Source organism: Electrona antarctica (assembly GCF_951216825.1).
Source record: "Electrona antarctica genome assembly, chromosome: 7".
Classification (NCBI taxonomy): Eukaryota; Metazoa; Chordata; class Actinopteri; order Myctophiformes; family Myctophidae; genus Electrona; species Electrona antarctica.
Window position 1 is genome coordinate 29,955,345 of NC_136812.1, and position 22,950 is coordinate 29,978,294.

At 42.4% G+C, this 22,950-nt stretch overlaps 1 protein-coding gene across 2 annotated transcripts in view; it reads left to right on the forward strand.

The window, feature by feature from the left end:
* The window catches only part of faf1 (Fas (TNFRSF6) associated factor 1), a 94,195-nt gene that overhangs the window by 64,320 nt on the left and 6,925 nt on the right, over nucleotides 1-22,950 (forward strand). For both annotated transcript variants that reach the window (XM_079505296.1, XM_079505297.1), the window contains exons 14-18: nucleotides 5,035-5,171; nucleotides 5,455-5,543; nucleotides 10,658-10,738; nucleotides 13,227-13,304; nucleotides 18,983-19,198. In XM_079505296.1, coding sequence (XP_079361422.1) covers nucleotides 5,035-5,171; nucleotides 5,455-5,543; nucleotides 10,658-10,738; nucleotides 13,227-13,304; nucleotides 18,983-19,198 — 601 coding nt within the window. The remainder of the gene's footprint in view (nucleotides 1-5,034; nucleotides 5,172-5,454; nucleotides 5,544-10,657; nucleotides 10,739-13,226; nucleotides 13,305-18,982; nucleotides 19,199-22,950) is intronic.

Sequence of the window (22,950 nt, forward strand, 5' to 3'; positions counted from 1 at the left end):
CAAAGCTGCTGCGGAATGAAATAATGGGAGTTAAAAGTAGACCATTTCCCATGTAAACTTGTAGCAAAAACATGACTTCCGTATTATTTCATTCGGAAGTATTTATTCGGAATGACAAGCCGTAATGTAACCGCGGCCAGTGTTGGAAAAGTAACTCTAAAACGGTAATATATTAACTATTAGTAGTTAGTTAGTCGTATTAGAAGTAATATTATTACTTTCCTTTTGTTTCGCACCCCCAGCAATTGCGTCTTTTGTCCCCAAAAGTCTTACTTTGCATTTTCAACATTCTCAGTTTTGCCCTTTTCTGTAGCCTACATTGTAAAATCCATGACATGATGGGTCCATTTTGTTCCATTTGTACACTCATTTGAATTAAAGGTTTTTCATGACATTCATTTTCATTTATTTTTATTTTTCCTTTAGGTTTTATAACCTCAATTACACCCACACAACCTGAACTTTGAACATTCAATGTATTTTCTGTTGTCTGGATTTTCTCTGTGTGTTCTGAAGCATTTTGAACTGCAATGAAAACAGGCAAACAGGCCTCAACAGTGACATCTGCTGGCAAATTGTGATTTGTGATTTGTGGACTCTTACAGTCATCACAGTCCGCAGGAAAATCAGAGCACTTGTTTGAGCCAGAAAACCCCAGACCACAGAAAATCTACTGAATGTGAAAATCTTTCCTTTTTTAACCTATTCTGGGTGGGAACCCCTTTTGGTGTTTTAACTAAGCATTATGTTAAACTTTAGCTTTTGAAAAATAGCAGATCTACAAGCTCAGCGCATAATTATTATTGTAGCTGCCCTGGTAGAGGGTTAACTGTTGCACCCCTAACATATTTCTTGTGTAATGAGATTGGAATGTGAACAGCTTCTTTAAATTTACTATAAGAGAATACCATAAAAGGTGATTATAAAGCAATATCAACATTAATGAAATTCCAAAGAATGGCATGATGGTTGCAATGCGTAGAATTGTTCCGTTCAGAATTCAGATTAATGTCATGCCATCTCCAAAGATGACATCTTAATTGCTGCCATGCAACCCTGTCATCCATCCTTGCAGCCTTTCACTCTTACTCTCTTGTTTTGTGTTAGTGTCTCTCTTGGGTCTATGTTCACGCTCACTGGCAGGGGGGCGGGGGGGTAGGATGATGGCGCTAACAAAAGGCGCTGTTTGCATGATGAGGCCCCTGATTGGTCAGTCTTGACTAATCTGTCTGAAAGGATGTTGTGCTCCCCTCAACTCTGAACATCTTTATCTTTTTGCTCAACAAGGTGGCTTTTCGCTCCACTATCCTGACATTAAGTCTATGTTGCCTCTGAGTCTATATAGTTCTTGAGGCTGTAAACCGGGACTACACGAAAGTGCATTATGCCAGTGGAGATATTCTTGCACATTACTTCTTGTACACCAGGAATGACAGTTACCACAAAGTTGCAGGACTCGAGAATCAGCGACCATTCATGAATATGAATGTGTATGTACAGTATATTGCAGACACCATAGCCTTCACTGTAAAGGTCATACTTTTTATGCAATCAGAATCCATTAGGATTCTCAAGTTATCCCATCGGGTTGGATAGCAATTTCATATTGCCTCTGGCCAGATTGACTTGAGAGAGGAAAGCAGAGAGGGGGGGAGATGGAGAGAGGTAAATCAATGTCAAGTCACAATTATTAACACCCTTATTTTTACAGTCTGGAACACAAACTTCGGGCAAAAGAACGTCATGATTGAAAAGATAATAAATGTTTTTTGTATCGATGGGGCTCTGTATCATGTTTGGTATTATGTGATTGCGCATTTTTGAAATGATACATGTCAAACAGATGCCATCATAGTTGCCTCGTTTAGAGAGATCTCCAGATATTGGCACTGGGATGATATCGGAGAGAGAGAGATCAGTCTTGCTATTTTACCTGAGAGCCTGGTTGCATTCTCTGGGCCAATGACGTCCTAGCATTTCTCCCTGCTTCAGATTGGATTTTACTCTGGCAAACTCTCTGAATGTAAACAGGACCATCATCAAGTTTGAGAAGTCACTCTCTCTTCCAGGCTGTTTCCTGCAACCTGCCCTTCCTTTGACCTTTTGCGCCCCACAACACGTCATCTTTTTCCCAGTCAGGCAAATGGTTGATTAAACCCATTTATGTCCAGGCTGGACCTCGGCTCTCTCAGCCTCTTAATACTCTCTATCCCTTCCTCTCTCTCACTCCCTTTCTCTCCATTTATTTCTCTGTCTCTCTCTCTTCCCTTCTCTGCCTTGTTACCTCCAGAGTTAAGCCGGCCCCCTGGTAGGAGCCGTTTAAGAAAGACTCTCCCAACACTGACCTCACTCCTCCATTATTTCCTCTAAGGATATTCCTTCCTTCATTCCATTCTCTTTTTTCCCCTTTCTCTCCTGTTCACCCCTTTGCTTTTTGCCCCAGCTGAGCCTTTTTATTGCACATTAAAAGGCAGGCAACATCTGGAGCCTTTCATCGCACACAGCTAGTCGCAGCTTTGCTGCTAACGCATGCATGCACGCTTATATGCATACACGCACACACACTTTGGTTCCCCATTCTCACGCTCCCTGCTTGATCCAGAGTGACTGGTGATTGGCGTCAATCACAGAGGCTGTTTAAGGTGTCCTGGCTCCGTGTATGTGTGTGTTTAATGAACCAGCCGCTACTGGAATGTGCCTGTTGGATTGCACCTCCATATTCTCACAGTCCTCTCAGTAAAACGATTAATTATGCATAAAACCAGTTCTACTCATGGCATGCCAGCGTAATTGTCACCCAAGGGAAATGCTGATGACATATCTCACAGATGCGCTACTGTCCTCATGCGTGGCAATCAATTCAAACTACCCCACACGCACATTGAAACTCTTGCTTTCAGTCTTCCCATTAGTGTTGATTGTCAACATGAGCGTAGTCTTCATACGTGTCTTTACACGTAGTTGTGATTTTCTGAGTTCACTTTGATGCCAACTCTCAAATGTGGTAGTATATGTCAGTATAGCCAACGGGGGTATAGTCCTAATACACTTGACTATTTTCCTGACTTCCTGAAAGCTGAAAACATGATTACTGTCCGAACGGAGGAGAACAAGTTATTTTCAAATCAAAACATGTCCATGTTGACTTTAAGTGTGTGCTACATAGTGAGCACAGCATCCGGTTCCCATACATATTACCATACAGGTGGCTGGCTAAAATGTTCCCCTGCAGTGCTACTGTACAAGTCTGACTCTGACTCATCAACTGCCCAGTGGAGCGAATTTCAGGCCCAACAAGTCGACTCACATCTTCACACGTCACTTTGATGGAGAGAAACATCAGCTTGACAGTGTGGGTGAAACATTAACTAACTTTGGCTACCTTGATGTGGCATGAGAGATGGAGTAAGGAGGGGTGGACAAATTAGAACCCGTCAATCACATTAACCAGCCAACCTGAAGCTCGTGGTTGCTTGCGAGTGCCAAGGGTTCATGTATTTGTGATTTCCGTGCAGGTGTTTCCTCTGCATTGAATTCCTATAGAGAAGTGCCACAGGGCCTGGTGTAGCCTAGGCTACATTCTTTACCATGTTATGTTATGGCTGGATGAGGCTGAACTGAACTGTTCACCTCAGCTCCCGGTACAGCATGACTTCCTGCTGTAATTGATGCTTTGTCAATACTTTTGTATCTAGTACTACGTATATCCCAAGTATGGTGTTTTTCTTATTGCTTTGTGACAGTGGATACAGGCTACGTACATCTAGGTTGTAGCCTGTATCCCAAACAAATAGTTTTGTTGTTGTTGTTTTGTTGCACAATGATATATAATTTTATTTATGTGGTGCATTGACTCCTTAGTCTGTAGGTAGGAACTTAAGGAGGTTGGGTGATGTTTAATGGGGGAATTAAGATTGGGTTACTCTCCAAGGCAGTGCTCATTGTTGCCTGGTCTTTCATTAAAGGTTAGAGTCTACGTACCTCTGGGCTATTGTTGTTGTCTGCCAGGGGTTAAGTCCGGGACAGATGATCATTAGGAATTGGGGGAATCAACTGCTTACCTTTAAAGGCGAAGGTCATCAAACGTTCAAACTTTCTAGACGCGTTTGGTTTAAGTTAGGTACTTCCCCAGAATGTCTTCCTTCTTGTTTTCGGTCCTTTGAAGCTATTCATACTGAAGTTGTTGCTTCTAAGTTATACCTGCCTCATTATAATATTGATATTGGAGCAATGGGCTCACACATTCAAAATTTGCAGTCTAAAAAGTCAGAAAGTGTCTCCTTGAACTTTGAATTCATGTGTAACGTGTTCAACCCCCACACCGTTTGACTCACCTCCATCCCCCCCACCTCCATCCATACTGAACCTCCATCCCTCCATTCTATTACTACTCTATTTTATCCTCCACTTATTAAAGTAGATTGTATTAAAATGTGGGAGAAAAAAAGCTAATCTATATTTGCATTCGGTCTATAGCAACTCATTAATATTATGACATTTACAGGGAGCTTGGCGGGGCCCCGTCTGCCTGCTACCCTTTTCCTTCCCTGAAATGTTAATTTAAAAAGTTCTGTCTTTGTAATGGAATAAGAAATCCATCTTGCCCTATCAATTCTGGGTGTCTGGTGAGGAATACTAATTTGTTCATCACTGACAGAATGAGAAAAGCAGAATTGCTTTTAAAGTCCTTAATGCCATGAGTACTGTGTATTCCTCTTTTGTGCTGTGCATGTGAAATCATGTGTGTGTGTGTGTGTGTGTGTGTGTGTGTGTGTGTGTGTGTGTGTGTGTGTGTGTGTGTGTGTGTGTGTGTGTGTGTGTGTGTGTGTGTGTGTGTGTGTGTGTGTGTGTGTGTGTGTGTGTGTGTGTGTGTGTGTGTGTGTGTGTGTGTGTGTGTGTGTGTGTGTGAAATGTGTGGGCGTGCGTGCATGCGTTCCCCCTGATAGGCCATATACTTGATGTTGCTAATATTGACAACACAATCAAGCAAGAAAGAAAAACATATTGTTTTAATTGCTTTGCTTTCCCTTACAGACTACTGACCATGTGTACGAGGCACTTCGGCAGCGTTGTGGCACAGACTATACGGACGTACAAGACAGACCAGTTCCCCCTGCTCCTCATAGTTATGGGCAAGCGCACATCAAATGAAGTTTTAAACGTTATTCAAGGTGATTTTTGACTCTACATTATTTTTACAATTTAGGCATTTAGCAGACACTCTTAATCCAGAGCAGAGCTACTTACAGTAAGCAAGAACAACAGAAGGTAATACATCAAATACATAGAAATAGTCTTCCAGAATCATGAGCAGCTAAGAACCAAATATCTAACGATAGACACATTGTCTTAATAATTACAATGAAAAACATCACACCACACCGGTGTATGCATCATGGAATGACTGTAAATTGCTTTTTTAATTACTGATATATTTTTTAAATCTTTCATCAGGCAATACGACAGTGGATGAGCTGATGATGAGGTTAATGGGGGCGATGGAAATCTTCACAGCACAGCAACAAGAAGACATCAAAGATGAGGTGATGCATGGAGCAGTCGGGGACCTTACAGTTAAACCTAATTTATACTTTGTCGGTGTAGCTTGCCAAAATATCAGATTTTCAACCTGACACAAAATGCAACTCTAGAAGATCTGTTATTTTAAGTGACACGGTATTAATTTGACTGTGTGACAAGGTATAAATTAGGCGTTAGGCCCAGATTAATTACCAGATTATGTCTGTTGAAGGTGAATAAAATGTTAAAGGCAGGAATTTTATTCCAGTGATAATTTCATTATCTGTTGTAACTGTTGTAGTCAGTTATCTATATCATATAACTGGATATGCCTTATGTATCTGTAGCCGTAGGGATAAAACAAGAAAGGAAAAAAGAGGCCTACTATCGGGCCATTTGAACACTTTAGTTATTTCTCCTGGTTATGGCCTGGTCTGCTGAAGAGCTAAATGGCGACATGCTGGGGCAGATCAGGGAGCATTGTTGGCCTATGGTGAACTTCACTGAGGAAAGGATGGCAAACAGAAAATACATAGCATTCTCCAGAGTAGAGTACTGTGCAGATGACGGTCTTTGAATAGGCACAGGATACAGACTCTTCTCTCATTTAGCCAGTGTGTGGGCAATCCTGTTCTGCCCTGTGTCTGTCGACTGCTTCTTTTAATCCAATAGAATGTGGACAAACACCATTGAGAGCTCCACTCCAGAGAAGAAAGCAAGGGAACAGTGGCGCTAGTCTTTCATGTCGGAGACAGGAATCTGGGACAGTAGGGACGGGGAGGTCCCCTTGGTGTCAAAGACTTTCACCTGACCCCCTGAATCACTCTTGCCTTTGTCACAGGCAAACCGTTAAAGTTCCCTTCAATTAAACGTGTACTCAGTGACATCAAACAAGGGAAAGAATGGCATTATATATTGCTGTCTTGCACTCTTGATGGGTTTTGGTTAAGAGTCATCTGGGTGGGTACTATGGGAATGTGTGGGTACTAGAGACCTGCGGATGGCGGATTTAGCCGCGGTTAACCGTAGTTTAGGGTGGATTTGGGTCATTCAAATATATTATAAATTAATTATATTAATTATGAATTGGATAAACCGCGGGTGAAATAATGCAGGAAATAAATTAATTATTAATCTATATGCGTATTATAGCTTTTAAAACGCACAAAATCTCGGCAAAAGTTGCGGATTTATACATTTGAATAATAAATTAATGCGGTCAGATAACGGGCGGATTATAAATAATAATATAAATTGTAGCCTACCTTAATTTGATTTAAAACAAATGCATTGAATTGCTTTGATTATTTCCTGTTTCATGTCGAGATAAGAACTTCTATCACAGCAGGCTCAGCGCAATGAGCACATCGTTGTTCCCCAGAATAAGTCCCGGGCTTGTATCTAAACTAAACCATTACAAAAATTAAGTATGAATCATTAATTTGATCTCGCTAGAGAGTGAATTTCTCAGCACCAACCGCGGCCGGCGCATTTAGAGAAAGAAAGAGAAAGTTTTATTGCATATTCGGCTACAGTATTTTATATTAAAATTACATTCAAAGTTCAATAGGTTCGAATCAGTCGAATCCACGTGGTGTTTTAAAAGGAATATTCGACATTTTTGGCCAATTCTTGCAGCACTAATGTCGAGGGACTGCATCTTCATCATCTGACTTCTCGCAGAGAAGCTGTACAATACAATGGAGTCACTGGGTACACTTCACGTCATTCCCTTGCTTTTCATCTCTGACATCTCTTTAGTTTGTTTTTGTCAACTGTACAGTAGCTACCGTAAATCATACCATATTAGGAGTTTAACCGTTAACTAATTAGTCAGCCAGCCAGCGAGCAAGCCCTGTCACTCAGGCAGCTCCACTATCTTAACAATGCGGATGTAATGGTTTTTATCGTGAGCATAGCTTGCATGGGAACCGTGTTTGAGGAATGACTGTTGTCACAAACAACCTTGGGGCATGGCGTTCACAGATGGGTGGATGACTGAGTGACAACAATTCTCTCTGGTTGTATTTATTACTAATACTGTGCCCTATGTTCACATAGGATAACTGACATGCTATCTGTCAGAAAACCAGTAACTGCGTAGTATCCAAGTATCCAAAGTATGCTCACTCCAGCATCAGTGGTGAGTTCACATAGTCGCACACAGGAGTCTTCTTTTTTTTTTTTTAAAGTCTGGTATTTATTTATTGTTTATTATATAGGATTTAGTCTTGTATGTCTTATGTTCCAATTAAATCTCCTTTGATCCTCAATCATTCATAATCCCTTACGATTGAATTTTGTCATTATGAAATTAGATGTATGATGACAATCTATTGATTAGCGATATTCACTCCATCCCCATCCATATGTCAGAAAGAGGGAAATTATGTGTAATGTTGCAAATAGATCCAGCACAGAATATATAGCTGTGGACAAGAAAGTGATGGTCCAGCAGTGATGGAAATAGCCTGCATGCTGCATCCTTAGACTCACTAAATTGAGAAAAGATAATATAATGTCACCCTCCGGGGGTCCTAGGATGCAATACTGTACTTGGTACTGTACTCTAACGTCGTTGAAGTAGGACTCATAAAACTTCCCTGGGACCCATCTAAAAGACCACCCCTGGGTCCCGGGACCCATTACATTGAAAACCTATTTACATCACTGGTCCAGTGTGATAATGTATTATTACTGCCAAATATTGTCTGCGATCTCATCTCTTGAGTGAAGGCAGACTTGAAATAGTGAATAATCAACAAACTCCACTCTACAGTAGTTTTCAGTAGGGCTCTCTAAGGATGGTTACTTTGGTCAGTCCATCCGCCCAACACTCCCAAATCAAATATCTGTTCCATGACATTTACTGTGCTCCCCAAAGGATGATACCTGCTGATTTTGGCGATCCCATGCTCTTTCCCTTAGCACCACCAGTAGGCCACAATTTCCCCTTACATACAAGATATCTCAAAATCTAAACACCGGATTGCCATGACCCTATTGTGATTCCTCTAGCGCCACCCTTAGGCCAAAATGCAAACAAAGAAGGGGCAGCCATAGCTGAGTGGTTAGTGAGCCCGCCTAGGACTCCGGAGGTCCTATGCACTCAACTGCTCCCCCCATCTGCGCTCCTCTGTGGGCAGCATTTAGCTGGGTGAAGCTGAAAACGGAAGGGCATATATATATATATATATATATATATATATATATATATATATATATATATATATATATGCACGCACGCACACACACACCTTTCTTTTGATTATTAAGTTTATTTCACATTTAAAGCATTTGCTGTTTACAATGTGTTGAATATACAATATATTACACCCCCACCACATTACAAATCTTGTCATATTGTAATTTGTTTATATTTTAGCCCAACTGGTCAGTGCAAGGCTGTAAGGATGGCAATGTCGGTTGGTTCAAAGAACTTTGTCCGTATTGGTGTAGCTACTGTAGCATGTTTTTTAGACTCTTCTAATGATATGACATTTCTTATTTATTGTAGCAGAAGTATATGTCAAACATGGGCTAATCTCAACTAAATTAAAGCATTAATTTCACACAATGGAAAAATTAGCTTTACTAGTCATCTAGTTTTTCTTCATGCCCCATACGTCTATATGTTTTACTCCTCCGCACTCCCAGGGCAGACTCAGACACGATCACAAATGTCTACCAACCCAGACATTCCTGTCTGACAGTGTTTGACAGTGACTCTTGTGTCTGTCTGAGAACAGAGCAGCTGGACAGCCACATTGTCACAACATCTAACCTCACTGACTCCTCAGTCATTTCAGTTGTCTGTTTTAGATCACTAGTTTGTGTTGGACTGACTACTCACTATAGGTTGTCATGCGGGTTTCTTTTGAATCTGACCGCATTGGAGCTGTTTTCAGATCACTTAGCAAATGTTATGTATGGGAGAGAGGTGCATTTTAGGTTTAGGGTTTAAGTAGGTTAATTGTGAATTCAATCAGACCAAATACACGTTTCCCAGTAATAACTATTGTGACTTAGTTGCGTGACTTGGGACCAGTACATCATAAACGGTTTGGTTTGATGCCTTTGTCCCTCTCTGCCACTCAATTACAGTTTCTTTTCAGTGTTAAATATTATACCAACCAAAAGCACTAATGTATCCGTTTTCATTTTCAATACAGTGTCCCTTCCATTTGCCCCAGTCCAGCCACAATTTAGCCCTCTGATCGTCACAATGGGCTCATCCTGTCCCAACCCTGCTAGCACACATTATAGGCATTATAGGCAGAAGAATCAAATGGCTTTATGCTATTATTAACACAATGGACACAGTTATTTTGTCTCTGTAAAAACCACTCTGTAGCCACAGCAGGTAAGGAGAGAAAGGCCCGTTGTCCCCTTCCCTCTGTACAAACAGGAAGAGGGTCGGGGAGCGATGGAGAATGAATGAGAGAATAAAAGAAGGGGCACTGTGAAAAATAGATGGACAAGAGAAAGGAAACATAAAAGAGGCCTTGGATCTGGTAAAGGAAGTGCAGGACAGAGTGAATTCCTCTCTGGTACTCATTCATACCTGGTGTTTGTATGGGACCACAAACAACATTCAACATGCATCCCTCTCTTTCCCACCCATTGCCTCTGCTTTAGAGTTTATTTTTTTCTCTTACTATGTTGTCAGCTAATGACCCCCTGCCTCTCCATCCATCTCTGCCTCTCTCTGTCCTCCACCCCCTGCCTCTCCATCTCTGCCTCTCTCTGTCCTCCACCCCCTGCCTCTCCATCTCTGCCTCTCTCTGTCCTCCACCCCCTGCCTCTCCATCTCTGCCTCTCTCTGTCCTCCACCCCCTGCCTCTCCATCTCTGCCTCTCTCTGTCCTCCACCCCCTGCCTCTCCATCTCTGCCTCTCTCTGTCCTCCACCCCCTGCCTCTCCATCTCTGCCTCTCTCTGTCCTCCACCCCCTGCCTCTCCATCTCTGCCTCTCTCTGTCCTCCACCCCCTGCCTCTCCATCTCTGCCTCTCTCTGTCCTCCACCCCCTGCCTCTCCATCTCTGCCTCTCTCTGTCCTCCACCCCCTGCCTCTCCATCTCTGCCTCTCTCTGTCCTCCACCCCCTGCCTCTCCATCTCTGCCTCTCTCTGTCCTCCAGGATGAACGTGAAGCCAGGGAGGAGGTGAAGCGAGAACAAGACGAAGCATACGAAGTGTCTCTAGTGGCAGACCGTAAGAAGGTACTGCACAAAGTCCTACTTTAGTTTATAACATGCGTACATGTATATACTGCACAAATCATACTTTAGTTTATAACATGTGTACATGTATATACTGCACAAATCATACTTTAGTTTATAACATGTGTACATGTATATACTGCACAAATCATACTTTAGTTTATAACATGCGTACATGTATATACTGCACAAATCATACTTTAGTTTATAACATGCGTACATGTATATACTGCACAAATCATACTTTAGTTTATAACATGCGTACATGTATATACTGCACAAAGCATACTTTAGTTTATAACATGTGTACATGTATATCCTAAACAAATCATACTTTAGTTTATAACCTGCGTACATGTATATACTGCACAAATCATACTTTAGTTTATAACATGCGTACATGTATATACTGCACAAATCATACTTTAGTTTATAACATGCGTACATGTATATACTGCACAAATCATACTTTAGTTTATAACATGCGTACATGTATATACTGCACAAATCATACTTTAGTTTATAACATGCGTACATGTATATACTGCACAAATCATACTTTAGTTTATAACATGCGTACATGTATATACTGCACAAATCATACTTTAGTTTATAACATGCATACATGTATTCTGCACAAAATCATACTTTAGTTTATAACCTGCGTACATGTATATACTGCACAAAATCATACTTTAGTTTATAACATGCGTACATGTATATACTGCACAAAATCATACTTTAGTTTATAACCTGCGTACATGTATATACTGCACAAAATCATACTTTAGTTTATAACCTGCGTACATGTATATACTGCACAAAATCATACTTTAGTTTATAACCTGCGTACATGTATATACTGCACAAATCATACTTTAGTTTATAACATGCGTACATGTATATACTGCACAAATCATACTTTAGTTTATAACATGTGTACATGTATATACTGCACAAATCATACTTTAGTTTATAACATGCGTACATGTATATACTGCACAAATCATACTTTAGTTTATAACATGTGTACATGTATATACTGCACAAATCATACTTTAGTTTATAACATGCGTACATGTATATACTGCACAAATCATACTTTAGTTTATAACATGCGTACATGTATATACTGCACAAATCATACTTTAGTTTATAACATGCATACATGTATTCTGCACAAAATCATACTTTAGTTTATAACCTGCGTACATGTATATACTGCACAAAATCATACTTTAGTTTATAACATGCGTACATGTATATACTGCACAAAATCATACTTTAGTTTATAACCTGCGTACATGTATATACTGCACAAAATCATACTTTAGTTTATAACCTGCGTACATGTATATACTGCACAAAATCATACTTTAGTTTATAACCTGCGTACATGTATATACTGCACAAAATCATACTTTAGTTTATAACCTGCGTACATGTATATACTGCACAAAATCATACTTTAGTTTATAACATGCGTACATGTATATACTGCACAAATCATACTTTAGTTTATAACATGCGTACATGTATATACTGCACAAATCATACTTTAGTTTATAACATGTGTACATGTATATACTGCACAAATCATACTTTAGTTTATAACATGCGTACATGTATATACTGCACAAATCATACTTTAGTTTATAACATGTGTACATGTATATACTGCACAAATCATACTTTAGTTTATAACATGCGTACATGTATATACTGCACAAATCATACTTTAGTTTATAACATGCGTACATGTATATACTGCACAAATCATACTTTAGTTTATAACATGTGTACATGTATATACTGCACAAATCATACTTTAGTTTATAACATGCACATATGTTCATAGTTTGTTTTGAGTTCAGTAGTTTTATTTTTTGTCAAACTAACCATGCCATTAATAAGTTGCTACTGTAATGGAATTTTTATAGTAGCTGCAATCCTCCCCTTGACATTTTGATTTTTGATTATACAAATTCCCCTGGGGTGAATTAGCGTATTTGACTCCTCTATGCCAGAGGTTCCCAACCACCGCTACGCAGGAATTCCGTTTTTCGGCCATGAATAAAAGAGAAATCGAATCCTTGGCGTCTTTATCGCAGCCTTACTTTCACGTGCATTCATGATCAAATGTGTCACAACAAGCTGTCCTATGTTTTCATGTTCGCAAACACTAAACGGATTATTATTTCATGTAAACATTCAAGTACAACTATCAGAAGATAACCCAGGTAAAGTAATGCGTCACTTTACAAGTTTAAAGTTTTCCACCTGTCCAAAGTCATTTCTGATACAGACATAACCTTTTTTAATCACCCTATCCCTGCTGATATAGCATGTAGTGGTATAACAATATATAAATAGCCAGTTCTGTGTCTCGTCATGGTACGATTGATGCACAATCAATCGTATTGTGCATTCAGAGTTATATTTTACTATGTTGATGAAATTATGAGTATTTTTTCTATTTCTATTTCAGAGAGAAACCCAGGAGCGAGAGGAGGCTGAGCAGGTTCGTCAGGAACGGATGCAGAAAGAGCAGGACGACGAGAAGGAGGTGAGCACCAAAAATGGCACAGATTTTCCACCCAAGACTCACATGAGGGATTTGAGTAGTAGCATGTAGCACATTATAATGAAATTCACTGGGTGCCAGAAATCCTATTCATTTTAACCATAGGCAACATGTTCGTGGTCTTTATTCCTCTATTACAAATGGATCTAAATGGACGTGTCAGGGTCCATGTAGTACCATTTGTACATTCTTAAAGTTGGGGTGCAATGGCTTTTTCTGTCATTTAATTCAAAGTTTCAGTCTGAAACGGAAGCCTGTAGGGATGCTCCGATAGATCCGTCACCGATATATATCGGCCGATCACCGATACGATATATCGGATCGGTGGTCTAAAATTCACAGATCCGCAAATCCGATAAAGGCTAAAAGCTGTGCAGTTTACATCCAAAATAATGTGTCACCCTCTTGGTTCTGCACCGCTGTACTGGAGAAGTATAGCACTCTCGGTGCTGTACCGCTGTACTGGAGAAGTATAGCACTCTCGGTTCTGTACCGCTGTACTGGAGAAGTATAGCACTCTCGGTTCTGCACCGCTGTACTGGAGAAGTATAGCACTCTCGGTTCTGCACCGCTGTACTGGAGAAGTATAGCACTCTCGGTTCTGCACCGCTGTACTGGAGAAGTATAGCACTCGGTTCTGCACTGCTGTACTGGAGAAGTATAGCACTCTCGGTTCTGCACCGCTGTACTGGAGAAGTATAGCACTCGGTTCTGCACTGCTGTACTGGAGAAGTATAGCACTCTCGGTTCTGCACCGCTTACTGGAGAAGTATATCACATCACTCTTTCTCTCTCTACACCACACACACAGAGAGAGAGCTTACTCCTAGCCTCCTCCTCAATGGTTTTACTAACCTGTCTCAAATTGACCAGCAAAACTATAATCCACATGGTTAGTGTGTCCTTGCTCTCAAACTGCGAAATGTGCATATTGCCAGGAGGCACGTGGCAGCCAGCAGCTATGTAAATGATGAGCCTGTGCATTACTGCATTTCAGCCTATAACTTGACCGCATAGGCAATCAAATCAAGACCATTCATTAATGACAGCTGTGACTGTGCTGTCTGTGTCGGGCGGCAGGCTAGCTATCCAGCAGCAGGCTCCACTTGTTACAGGGACATCAGTGATCCATTATGCTTTGCAGTTGTAGTGATTGCATGATGATTCTAATGTACAGGATTCTATAGGTCACCACTTTTGGTGTGACACACACACACGACACACTTCTGTTTACATGCCGTTGTTGTCAACACGTGCTGAGTAACGACAAAGATTGACAGATTTTGGAGAAGACTGATAGTTTATCCTTTAGTAATTAGGCTGTGGAAGTATTCACACTACTTTTGGATTAATTGGAGAAATGATGAAAGGCTATCCACAACATTGGGTAGGTAGACTGCATTCCCCCCCCCCCCCCCTCTCTCTCTCGAGGGTGGGAGAACCTCCAGCAGGGGGGTGGTTTCACCAGGCTAGGGAGCCCCGTTCAGGTCAGCGGTATATGACCGCGGACCGCGGGTTGCCAGGTTTTTTTTAATTGAAAATAATATTAAAAAATATCGGAATTGTCCGATTAATTAATAAAATATCGAATATCGGTATAGCCTTAATTGTATCAGAGCATCTATAGAAGCCTGTGTGTTTTTGAACCAATCATAATAATAATGAATTGCATTTTTATAGCGCTTTTCCAAGTGCTCAAAGCGCTTTACAATGGTTCATTCATTCATACATTGGGAGGTGAAGCGGCGAACAGTCGACGCCAGCGTCCTCACTTCCCACATTCACACACAAATGGTGGCGAGCTCACACCGACCGACTCATTGGAGGCAATGTAGGGTTCAGTGTCTTGCCCAAGGACACTTCGACATGTGGACAGGAGGAGCCGGGATTCGAACCGCCGACCCAGGGATCATTGGACGACCTGCTCCACCTCCTGAGCCACAGCCGCCATGTGACGCAATCAGAGCGTCACATCCCTTCAGGCTATGGGACAGTAGCTCTGCTACATCCGCGACGCCTGGAGTCTTTTTGTTTACAAGTGAGAGGCAGACAGCCATCTTTACTACTACGTGGCTTATTTCTAACCTATGTTTTCAGAATTCATATTTTAGCGTGTTGATTAAGTTTAAAATGAGTCATGCACTGTCTGGATGTCATCTTGAATGAGATTAAAAACAGAGTAGTTCTGTAATCAAAATCAGCTGTGTTTGGAGTAACATGCAGCAATCGGGACGTGTCGTCACGCAGCACGTTTTCGTTTTCAGGAAGTAATTAAAATGAGCTTTTTATCGACTTTTGACTTTTTGAAAAATACACAAAAATGGTCTCTACACGTGTAAAAACGTTAAGGTCCGTAAACTCACAACACGCTCTGGATTAAGAGCGTCTGCTGAATGCCTAAATTGTAACACAAAAGGTGTTGCATGAAATAAAAGCAATAACAGATTGACTATCTATAATTTAGCCACGCATCTCGTGGAACGCCCTCCAGGACCCCTGGAGGTCCCTGGACCCCACATTGAGTTCCAGTGCTCTATCATATCTCTATTTCTAACTGTGATGACAGATGGAGAGGAGCGTGCTTGTTTCACAACAACAAAATAAATTAAACGTGAGAAACATGATCTGTGACGGTAATTGAAAAATCACTATTTGCACTGGATCTCACTGCTTATGAAAGTGCCGTAAGACCCGGCAACACATTGTCCAGTTAATCTTTTTGTCATACTGTCACTTCAGAATAAATAGCCAATTAATGTATTCTGTTGAATGTGAAGCTTAGGTTAATATACAGTACATGCAACCTCTGCACAACACTGGAGGTTGTGAATGCTGTGAGGCCTGTCCCTGTTAATCTCAGAATACATAAACACACGTACAAGTTATTGTTCCATTTAAATACCCTATATTAGTACAGCGCACAGCCGCCTATTGAAACTTAAATGAACAAAAGACTTGTGCAATGAATGCATATACACATGCAAAGACATACACATGCATGCATCCATGCACACACACGGTTAAGTAAATACACATTCAGGCAAAGAAAAACAATTATTGTATGTGAATAGGAGGCAAACACCCACATGTACAAGAAAACAATCATTGTATGCGGTGATTGAACCTGTATTGTAATATATTCTGTACTAATACAGTGTAGTCTGAGCTGATTGCTGTTTATTCAGCAGCAATGAGCCTCGGGGTGCAGAGGGGTATCAGGTGACCCAGGTCGCTCAGATGATTTGTCACTTAAGTTAAACAGATGATAACAAAAGACCTCCCTGGCAAGCCCTCCTTAATTATATCACTACAGGTGTGTGTGTGTGTGTGTGTGTGTGTGTGTGTGTGTGTGTGTGTGTGTGTGTGTGTGTGTGTGTGTGTGTGTGTGTGTGTGTGTGTGTGTGTGTGTGTGTGTGTGTGTGTGTGTGTGTGTGTGTGTGTGTGTGTGTGTGTGTGTGTGTGTGTGTGTGTGTGTGTGTGTGTGTGTGTGTGTGTGTGTGTGTGTGTGTGCACACTAGCCTCATAATTATGTCATTGCTCAATAGGCAGGCCTTATAGTCTGATGTAGACTACTGTTCTGCTACAGTCAAAGTGTGGAACGTTGGCATGTGCTGATACATTTAAGCTCTGGTTCTCAACAACTCCTGCTTTACAAGCCAGTTGGACAATGGCGTATTGGAGTATTTATATTAAGTTCAGAGTAACATCTGGCTGCTTAATTGGTGAAAATGGCTGATTAATTGTGGCATCTACTGGCCCCCTGTGGCAAATGATTAGCTTCTTGCTGTCCAGGCTGCTGGTGAATCTGTACATGCTGGTACAGTATCTTAAACTATGGATTTGGGTCATAGATTCCACTGCCTTATTGCATTCACATCACAAGCTGCTGTACATGTATGTTTCAATAGCTTTATCTGAATGGGATCCCGAGATACATACAACTACATATTTCAGTCCTTTGCTGAACGAAATCCAGTGTACAGTAGACTGTTTCATCTTCTGATTTGTGAAATCTATTTTAAGTTTACTCATGATTTACTCATGATCTAATATGCAACTGAAATTCCAGACACAATAAAAACATCACCACCCACCAGTGGGACTACTAAGCCAGTGGGAATTCTCTGTGATTTTGTGCCTTTGTGCAAAGGAGAGGGAGACGAAAGTAGCAGAAAAGGTGAACTGAGGCGTGTGCGTGCGTGCGTGCGTGCGTGCGTGCGTGCGTGCGTGCGTGTGTGTGTGTGTGTGTGTGTGTGTGTGTGTGTGTGTGTGTGTGTGTGTGTGTGTGTGTGTGTGTGTGTGTGTGTGTGTGTGTGTGTGTGTGTGTGTGTGTGTGTGTGTGTGTGTGTGTGTGTGTGTGTGTGTGTGTGTGTGTGTGTGTGTGTGTGTGTGTGTGTGTGTGTACATCATTATTTACCACTTTCAGGGGGTCTTAGCATACAGCAGTTTGGCTGTCAGGTGCAGCTCTCTCCCTCCCACCCAGCAGTCATCTGTTTGCTTTCTGTGGTTACCTGAGCAGAGCGGGAGAAGAGGGTGAATGGAGGGAGGGAGTAATGCATGGATGCCCCTTACTTGTCTTTGTGTGGAACAGCCTGGGCTCCAGACCAGGCCTGGCGTGTGTCCTGTGGTTTCTTTGGTTTAGGGACGCCTCTGCGTGTTTGTCTGCCCATACCTATGTGTGTTGGTGCCTACGCTGCTGTCTTTTTGTCTCTCAGTGGTTGCATGTCCACCCGCTGCGAGCGTGCGTGTGTGGTGTGTGTGTGTCTCTGTCCCTCCCTGGTGGGGGCCCTTTAAACCCAGTCAGCATCAGCTCTTATACCTAAGGGAGCTGTGACAGTGGAGCGGCACGCGCCCTGCCCTGCCCACCCTAACACCAGAACCTGCTAATGAGCTACTGTTGTACACTCTTATGAAATATAATTGCATTATGGTGTGTAAATAAAGCCGGGGCATGTTGTCACAGCATATGTTCCCCGGCAGGCCCAACAGGAACAACAAGCAGGGAGAGGGAGGCTCCAGGGAGAGGCTGAAGCCTGCTCTTTGGAACACAGGAGAGTTGATTAGCGTCAATGCGGTACATGACTATTAATGGTTATATTTTGTACCAGCTAGCCCCTTTTAACATGGGGGGGGGGGGGGGGGGGTGCGTGTGTGTGCTGCTATAGAACATTCATACATTGCTAGACCTTTCCTTGATAATTCAAGGTTGGAGTGTCTTTAAGTACACAGCAAAATCCTGTGTCAATCTAACTGTGAAAGTGTAGAAATGTACTTAATGGTTGACATTTGCACTTGTGTAAGCTTAAATAGCCTAAATCTCCAAATGAGCTGCATTCTCGTCATGAGAGGAACATTTGGCACTGTGAGTAGAGCGTGTTATGTTTCAACAGGATCATTCACTTTCAGCCAACCTTTTGGGCAATGTCAGGCAATGGGGAACAGGGTGAGGCACAGGGCAACTAATTAAATCATGTTTCTCAGGACAACAATGAGACCCTATAATCAGTGCTGGGCAATACCCCGTCAATGATATTTTTTTAATGGCCAACCTTTTTCTCTTCCAAAACTCTTTAAAAATATGAGTAACTTATTGACTACATGTATGCAGTATGTGGCTCCATATAACTGTATTGCCTTTGACCTTTTCTCCCTTTTCGCAGGCTATCCGTTTGTCACTGGAACAGGCCCTACCGCCAGAGCCCATTGAGGAGCAAGCTGAGCCAATCAGCAAGCTGCGTATCCGCGCACCAAGCGGCCAGTTCCTTGAAAGGCGTTTCCTGGGCAGCTGTAAGCTGCAGGTCCTCTTTGACTATGTGGCGTCCAAGGGATTCCCCTTCGATGAGTTCAAACTACTCACCACCTTCCCTCGTAGAAATGTAGGTCTACACACACACACACACACACACACACACACACACACAGACAAAAGGCTGTCAGATTGCAAAAAACTAAGAACTAGGCTCCGAAAATGTTGTCCATCAAGTGGCAACACGCTAGGTTATGTAAAAATCAAGCCCAGGTCGATTCCTGGTTTTTCGGATGTGTTCAAAACTGATTGACCAATAAAAATCACACCTGTGTGAAGTGAGTGGTGCAACTCCGTGTGGGGGTTCCCGGGGGGTCCCCGGAAATTCCAGACCCACAGGACCACGGCCAGGGGGCCAGGCCGATTCCGGCGAGCCGCCCCACGTCCGAAACGGTTGAGAAATTATAGAGTTACCGTGTGGGGGTCCCTCTACTGTACTGTCCTGTCACTGTACTGTACTGGCACACCCGAAATCATCTTATATACAGTTAATATGTGCGTTTGTGTGTGTTAGGTTGTGCACAGGTGGTGAAAAACAACCATGCTGTTTTCGTGCTCAGACCCAGCCACCCACACACATAGCTCCGTAAGGGAGTGGTTGCGCCACTCAAAAATCATTACATTCACTTGATACTTGAACACATGACGCTAGTATGTCGCAGGGACTTACCAAATCCAACCCTTTATGCTGAGTGCCAAGCAGGTAGGCATTGGGTCCCATTTGGGTCTTTGGTATGACCCGGCCGGGGATCAAACCCCGACCTCACAGTCTCAGGGCGGACACTCAAACGTGTGTGTTTGTGGTAGTGCCTATTTGTGGGTTTCCTCACACCTATGTCTGGGTGTGTTAAGCCAGCTGCAAAACCGCCCTCCAGCATGGATGTATTATGTGAATATTAATTAGTATCAGCCCGTTGCGTATACAGTAAACTATGTCTATGATGAGATACAGTTGTCAGCACTAACATCAGTATTCTCTATGGCTCTGTTGTATCCAGGCAGCAGCCAGCCAGCTATAACTGTCATTAGAGGGCTTGGTCACCGGGATCTGTGGTAGCTAGCTAATGAGCACTGTTTTAACTCACTAAGTTAATTAGCTGTGGTGCTGGAAACAAAAGTGAGATTTCCATTAATCAAGAATGGAGAATGGTGATAGGGGGTAGAGGTCTGTTAGTGTGCGTGTGTGCGTGCGTGCGTGCGTGCGTGCGCTTGCCCAGGCAGTGTGCCATCATCATCTGCAGGGACAGCTGGGACACAAACACCTCAAACTAGCACACGCATAGCTCACACACACTTCATCTCGCCACAATCGCACACTTCAACACAAACATTTTCAAGCAAACACATGCCCCGCTCACAACTTTGTCACTTAAAGGATTCACAGTTGTCTCTTTATAATCAAGAGTAAACATGTGTTTCAGACACAGATAAAGATGTGTCTGCATCTCGCATGAAACTCCCAACAGAAACGGGTGGGGGGATTAGGAAGAGGAGGAGGAGAGAGGATGGAGATTGTGCCAAAATGGAGGAAAGAGCCCGAGAACCAAGTGACTAGAGAGAGAAGGCAGTGAAAGAAAGCAGAAATTATATTAAAAAGTAGATGATGATGATGATGATGATGGGGAAATTATAAAATATATATATATATATATATATATATTTTGGGAGCTAGACGAGGGAGGAAATCAGAACAGTGGTAAGTGCCAATGAGAACACAAGTCCAAGTCTAATCCTGCAGATCTGTGTTGTAATTAAATGAGAGTGTGCAGAGAGCCTCTGTCCCGGCCAGACGCTCATCACTGTTGCTCTGCCAGGATCATAGGATAGAGGATAGACCACTATTGCATTTGTAATACGCCACAACTGTTGAAACCTTCTTTCACCCTCTTCCCACTTCTCCTTGCCTTTATACCATGTCATTCTCTCTCTCTCTGTAGGATCCATCAAACCATAACCATCAAAACGGACAGTGTCCTCATTTATTTCAAAGACCTTTCCCCTGCAAAGGTTTCATAACAGTTATGTAATGTTGATTTTAGGATGGGCTCTGAGCCCTATCTTTGCATCGGTAATGGACAGGTTGACAGATAAAGTCAGGCAGGAGGCAACGCAGACGTGTACTATATATGTAGTAAGAGGAGGGGACAGGTTTAAGTGGAGGCATGCACTAGAGAGAGAGGCGGAATGAAAGTTAGCAGGAGTAAGACTATGTGTGCCTGAACGAAAGGCTCGACAGTGGAACAGTGAGGGTGCAAGGAGTAGAGGTGGTGAAGGAGTCTACCTAGGAGTCTACCTAGTAGTGGCCACAGTAGTGTGTGTGTGTGTGTGTGTGTGTGTGTGTGTGTGTGTGTGTGTGTGTGTGTGTGTGTGTGTGTGTGTGTGTGTGTGTGTGTGTGTGTGTGTGTGTGTGTGTGTGTGTGTGTGTGTGTGTGTGTGTGTGTGTGTGTGTGTGTGTGTGTGTGTGTGTGTGTGTGTGTGTGTGTGTGTGTGTGTGTGTGGGGGGGGAACCTAAGCAGATGATGTCCTCATGCAGTCTGTTTGGCTCCTTCATGATATATCTGGGTATTTCTGGATTCAGTCTCTTCCACAACATTTGGTATCAGTGGCTTAGCTCCCCTATTACAGCAGCCCGTACACTGGCATTATTTGTATCAGGCTAAGCCATGCTCCAGAAATAAACTATGTTTTCATTTCTATAACTAAGAGACAATAGTGCATGCACATCCACTGTAGTAGCCAGGTGCATGACAAATGAAAGATAACATAAAGAAAACAATTAAGTCCACGCATTGTTAATACTGTATGCTCCCACTTTCAACTTTTTCATAATTTCTGTAAGTCTTCTGAATGAAAATGACATGATTGAAACGCTGGACTTGCATGAGTCATTGATACTGGATGATCTTATACCAGCGTACTACTTCCTGTTAACGTTTTACTCTACATGCTAGTTTTTGAGGGGCGCTAGCCCCTCCAATGCATGGCTTATTACGTCATATGGCAGCCTTGTCTATGAGATTTTAAAGCAGCAGAGTGTATCGACTTTGAACATATTACAATGTTTGTATAGAGCACTTATGACATAAGTCATTTGCCAGCCAAGTCTATGGACTTTGAGCATATTACAATGTTTGTTTTAAGCAGAGGTTCTCAACCCGTGGGTCGCGACCCCTCGGGGAGTCGCAAATTATTTTGGGGGGGTACCCAAATTATGATAAATCGTTTGCCAGCCAAGTCTATGGACTTTAATGGCCATGCTCGGCTTCCCCTTTGACCTTCCGGGAACTAAATGTCAATGTACGACATCAGAAGTAGGTTGGGAGTGGCTTATCATCGGTATCAGCCGGTAACACTCAACCCCCGTTACAATGTGCTAGACCCCTGGGAGATGGATTGCTGAGGTGGAGCGCCATACCTACCATCAGCTCCCAGTGCTTCCCGCACGACTTGCTTCACCAAGCCGTGCTACTCATTCGCTGAGTTGGCGGTGCCCAGGATCGAACCCATGAACTTATGGTCCAAAGGTGAGAGCTCTACCGACTGAGCTTCCCGGACATCAGGTGTCCGATATAAATACAGTGGGCACCCCTCACTTCACACAAGTGTGATTTCTTTCTTTTTTTTAAATCCTGTTCAGACAGTTGTTCTACTCACTAATGGGGTCTTTTGGCCCAACGCTTATAGACACCCAAATACTGTCTAGCCAATCTGTTATTTATTTGTTCTACTGTGATACTGTACTGCTCTCACATTCTCTTAATCCATCCTCCAGCTCCATCTCACTTAAATGTTTGAACCTTGTGAGTCGGTCCAAATAGCTCC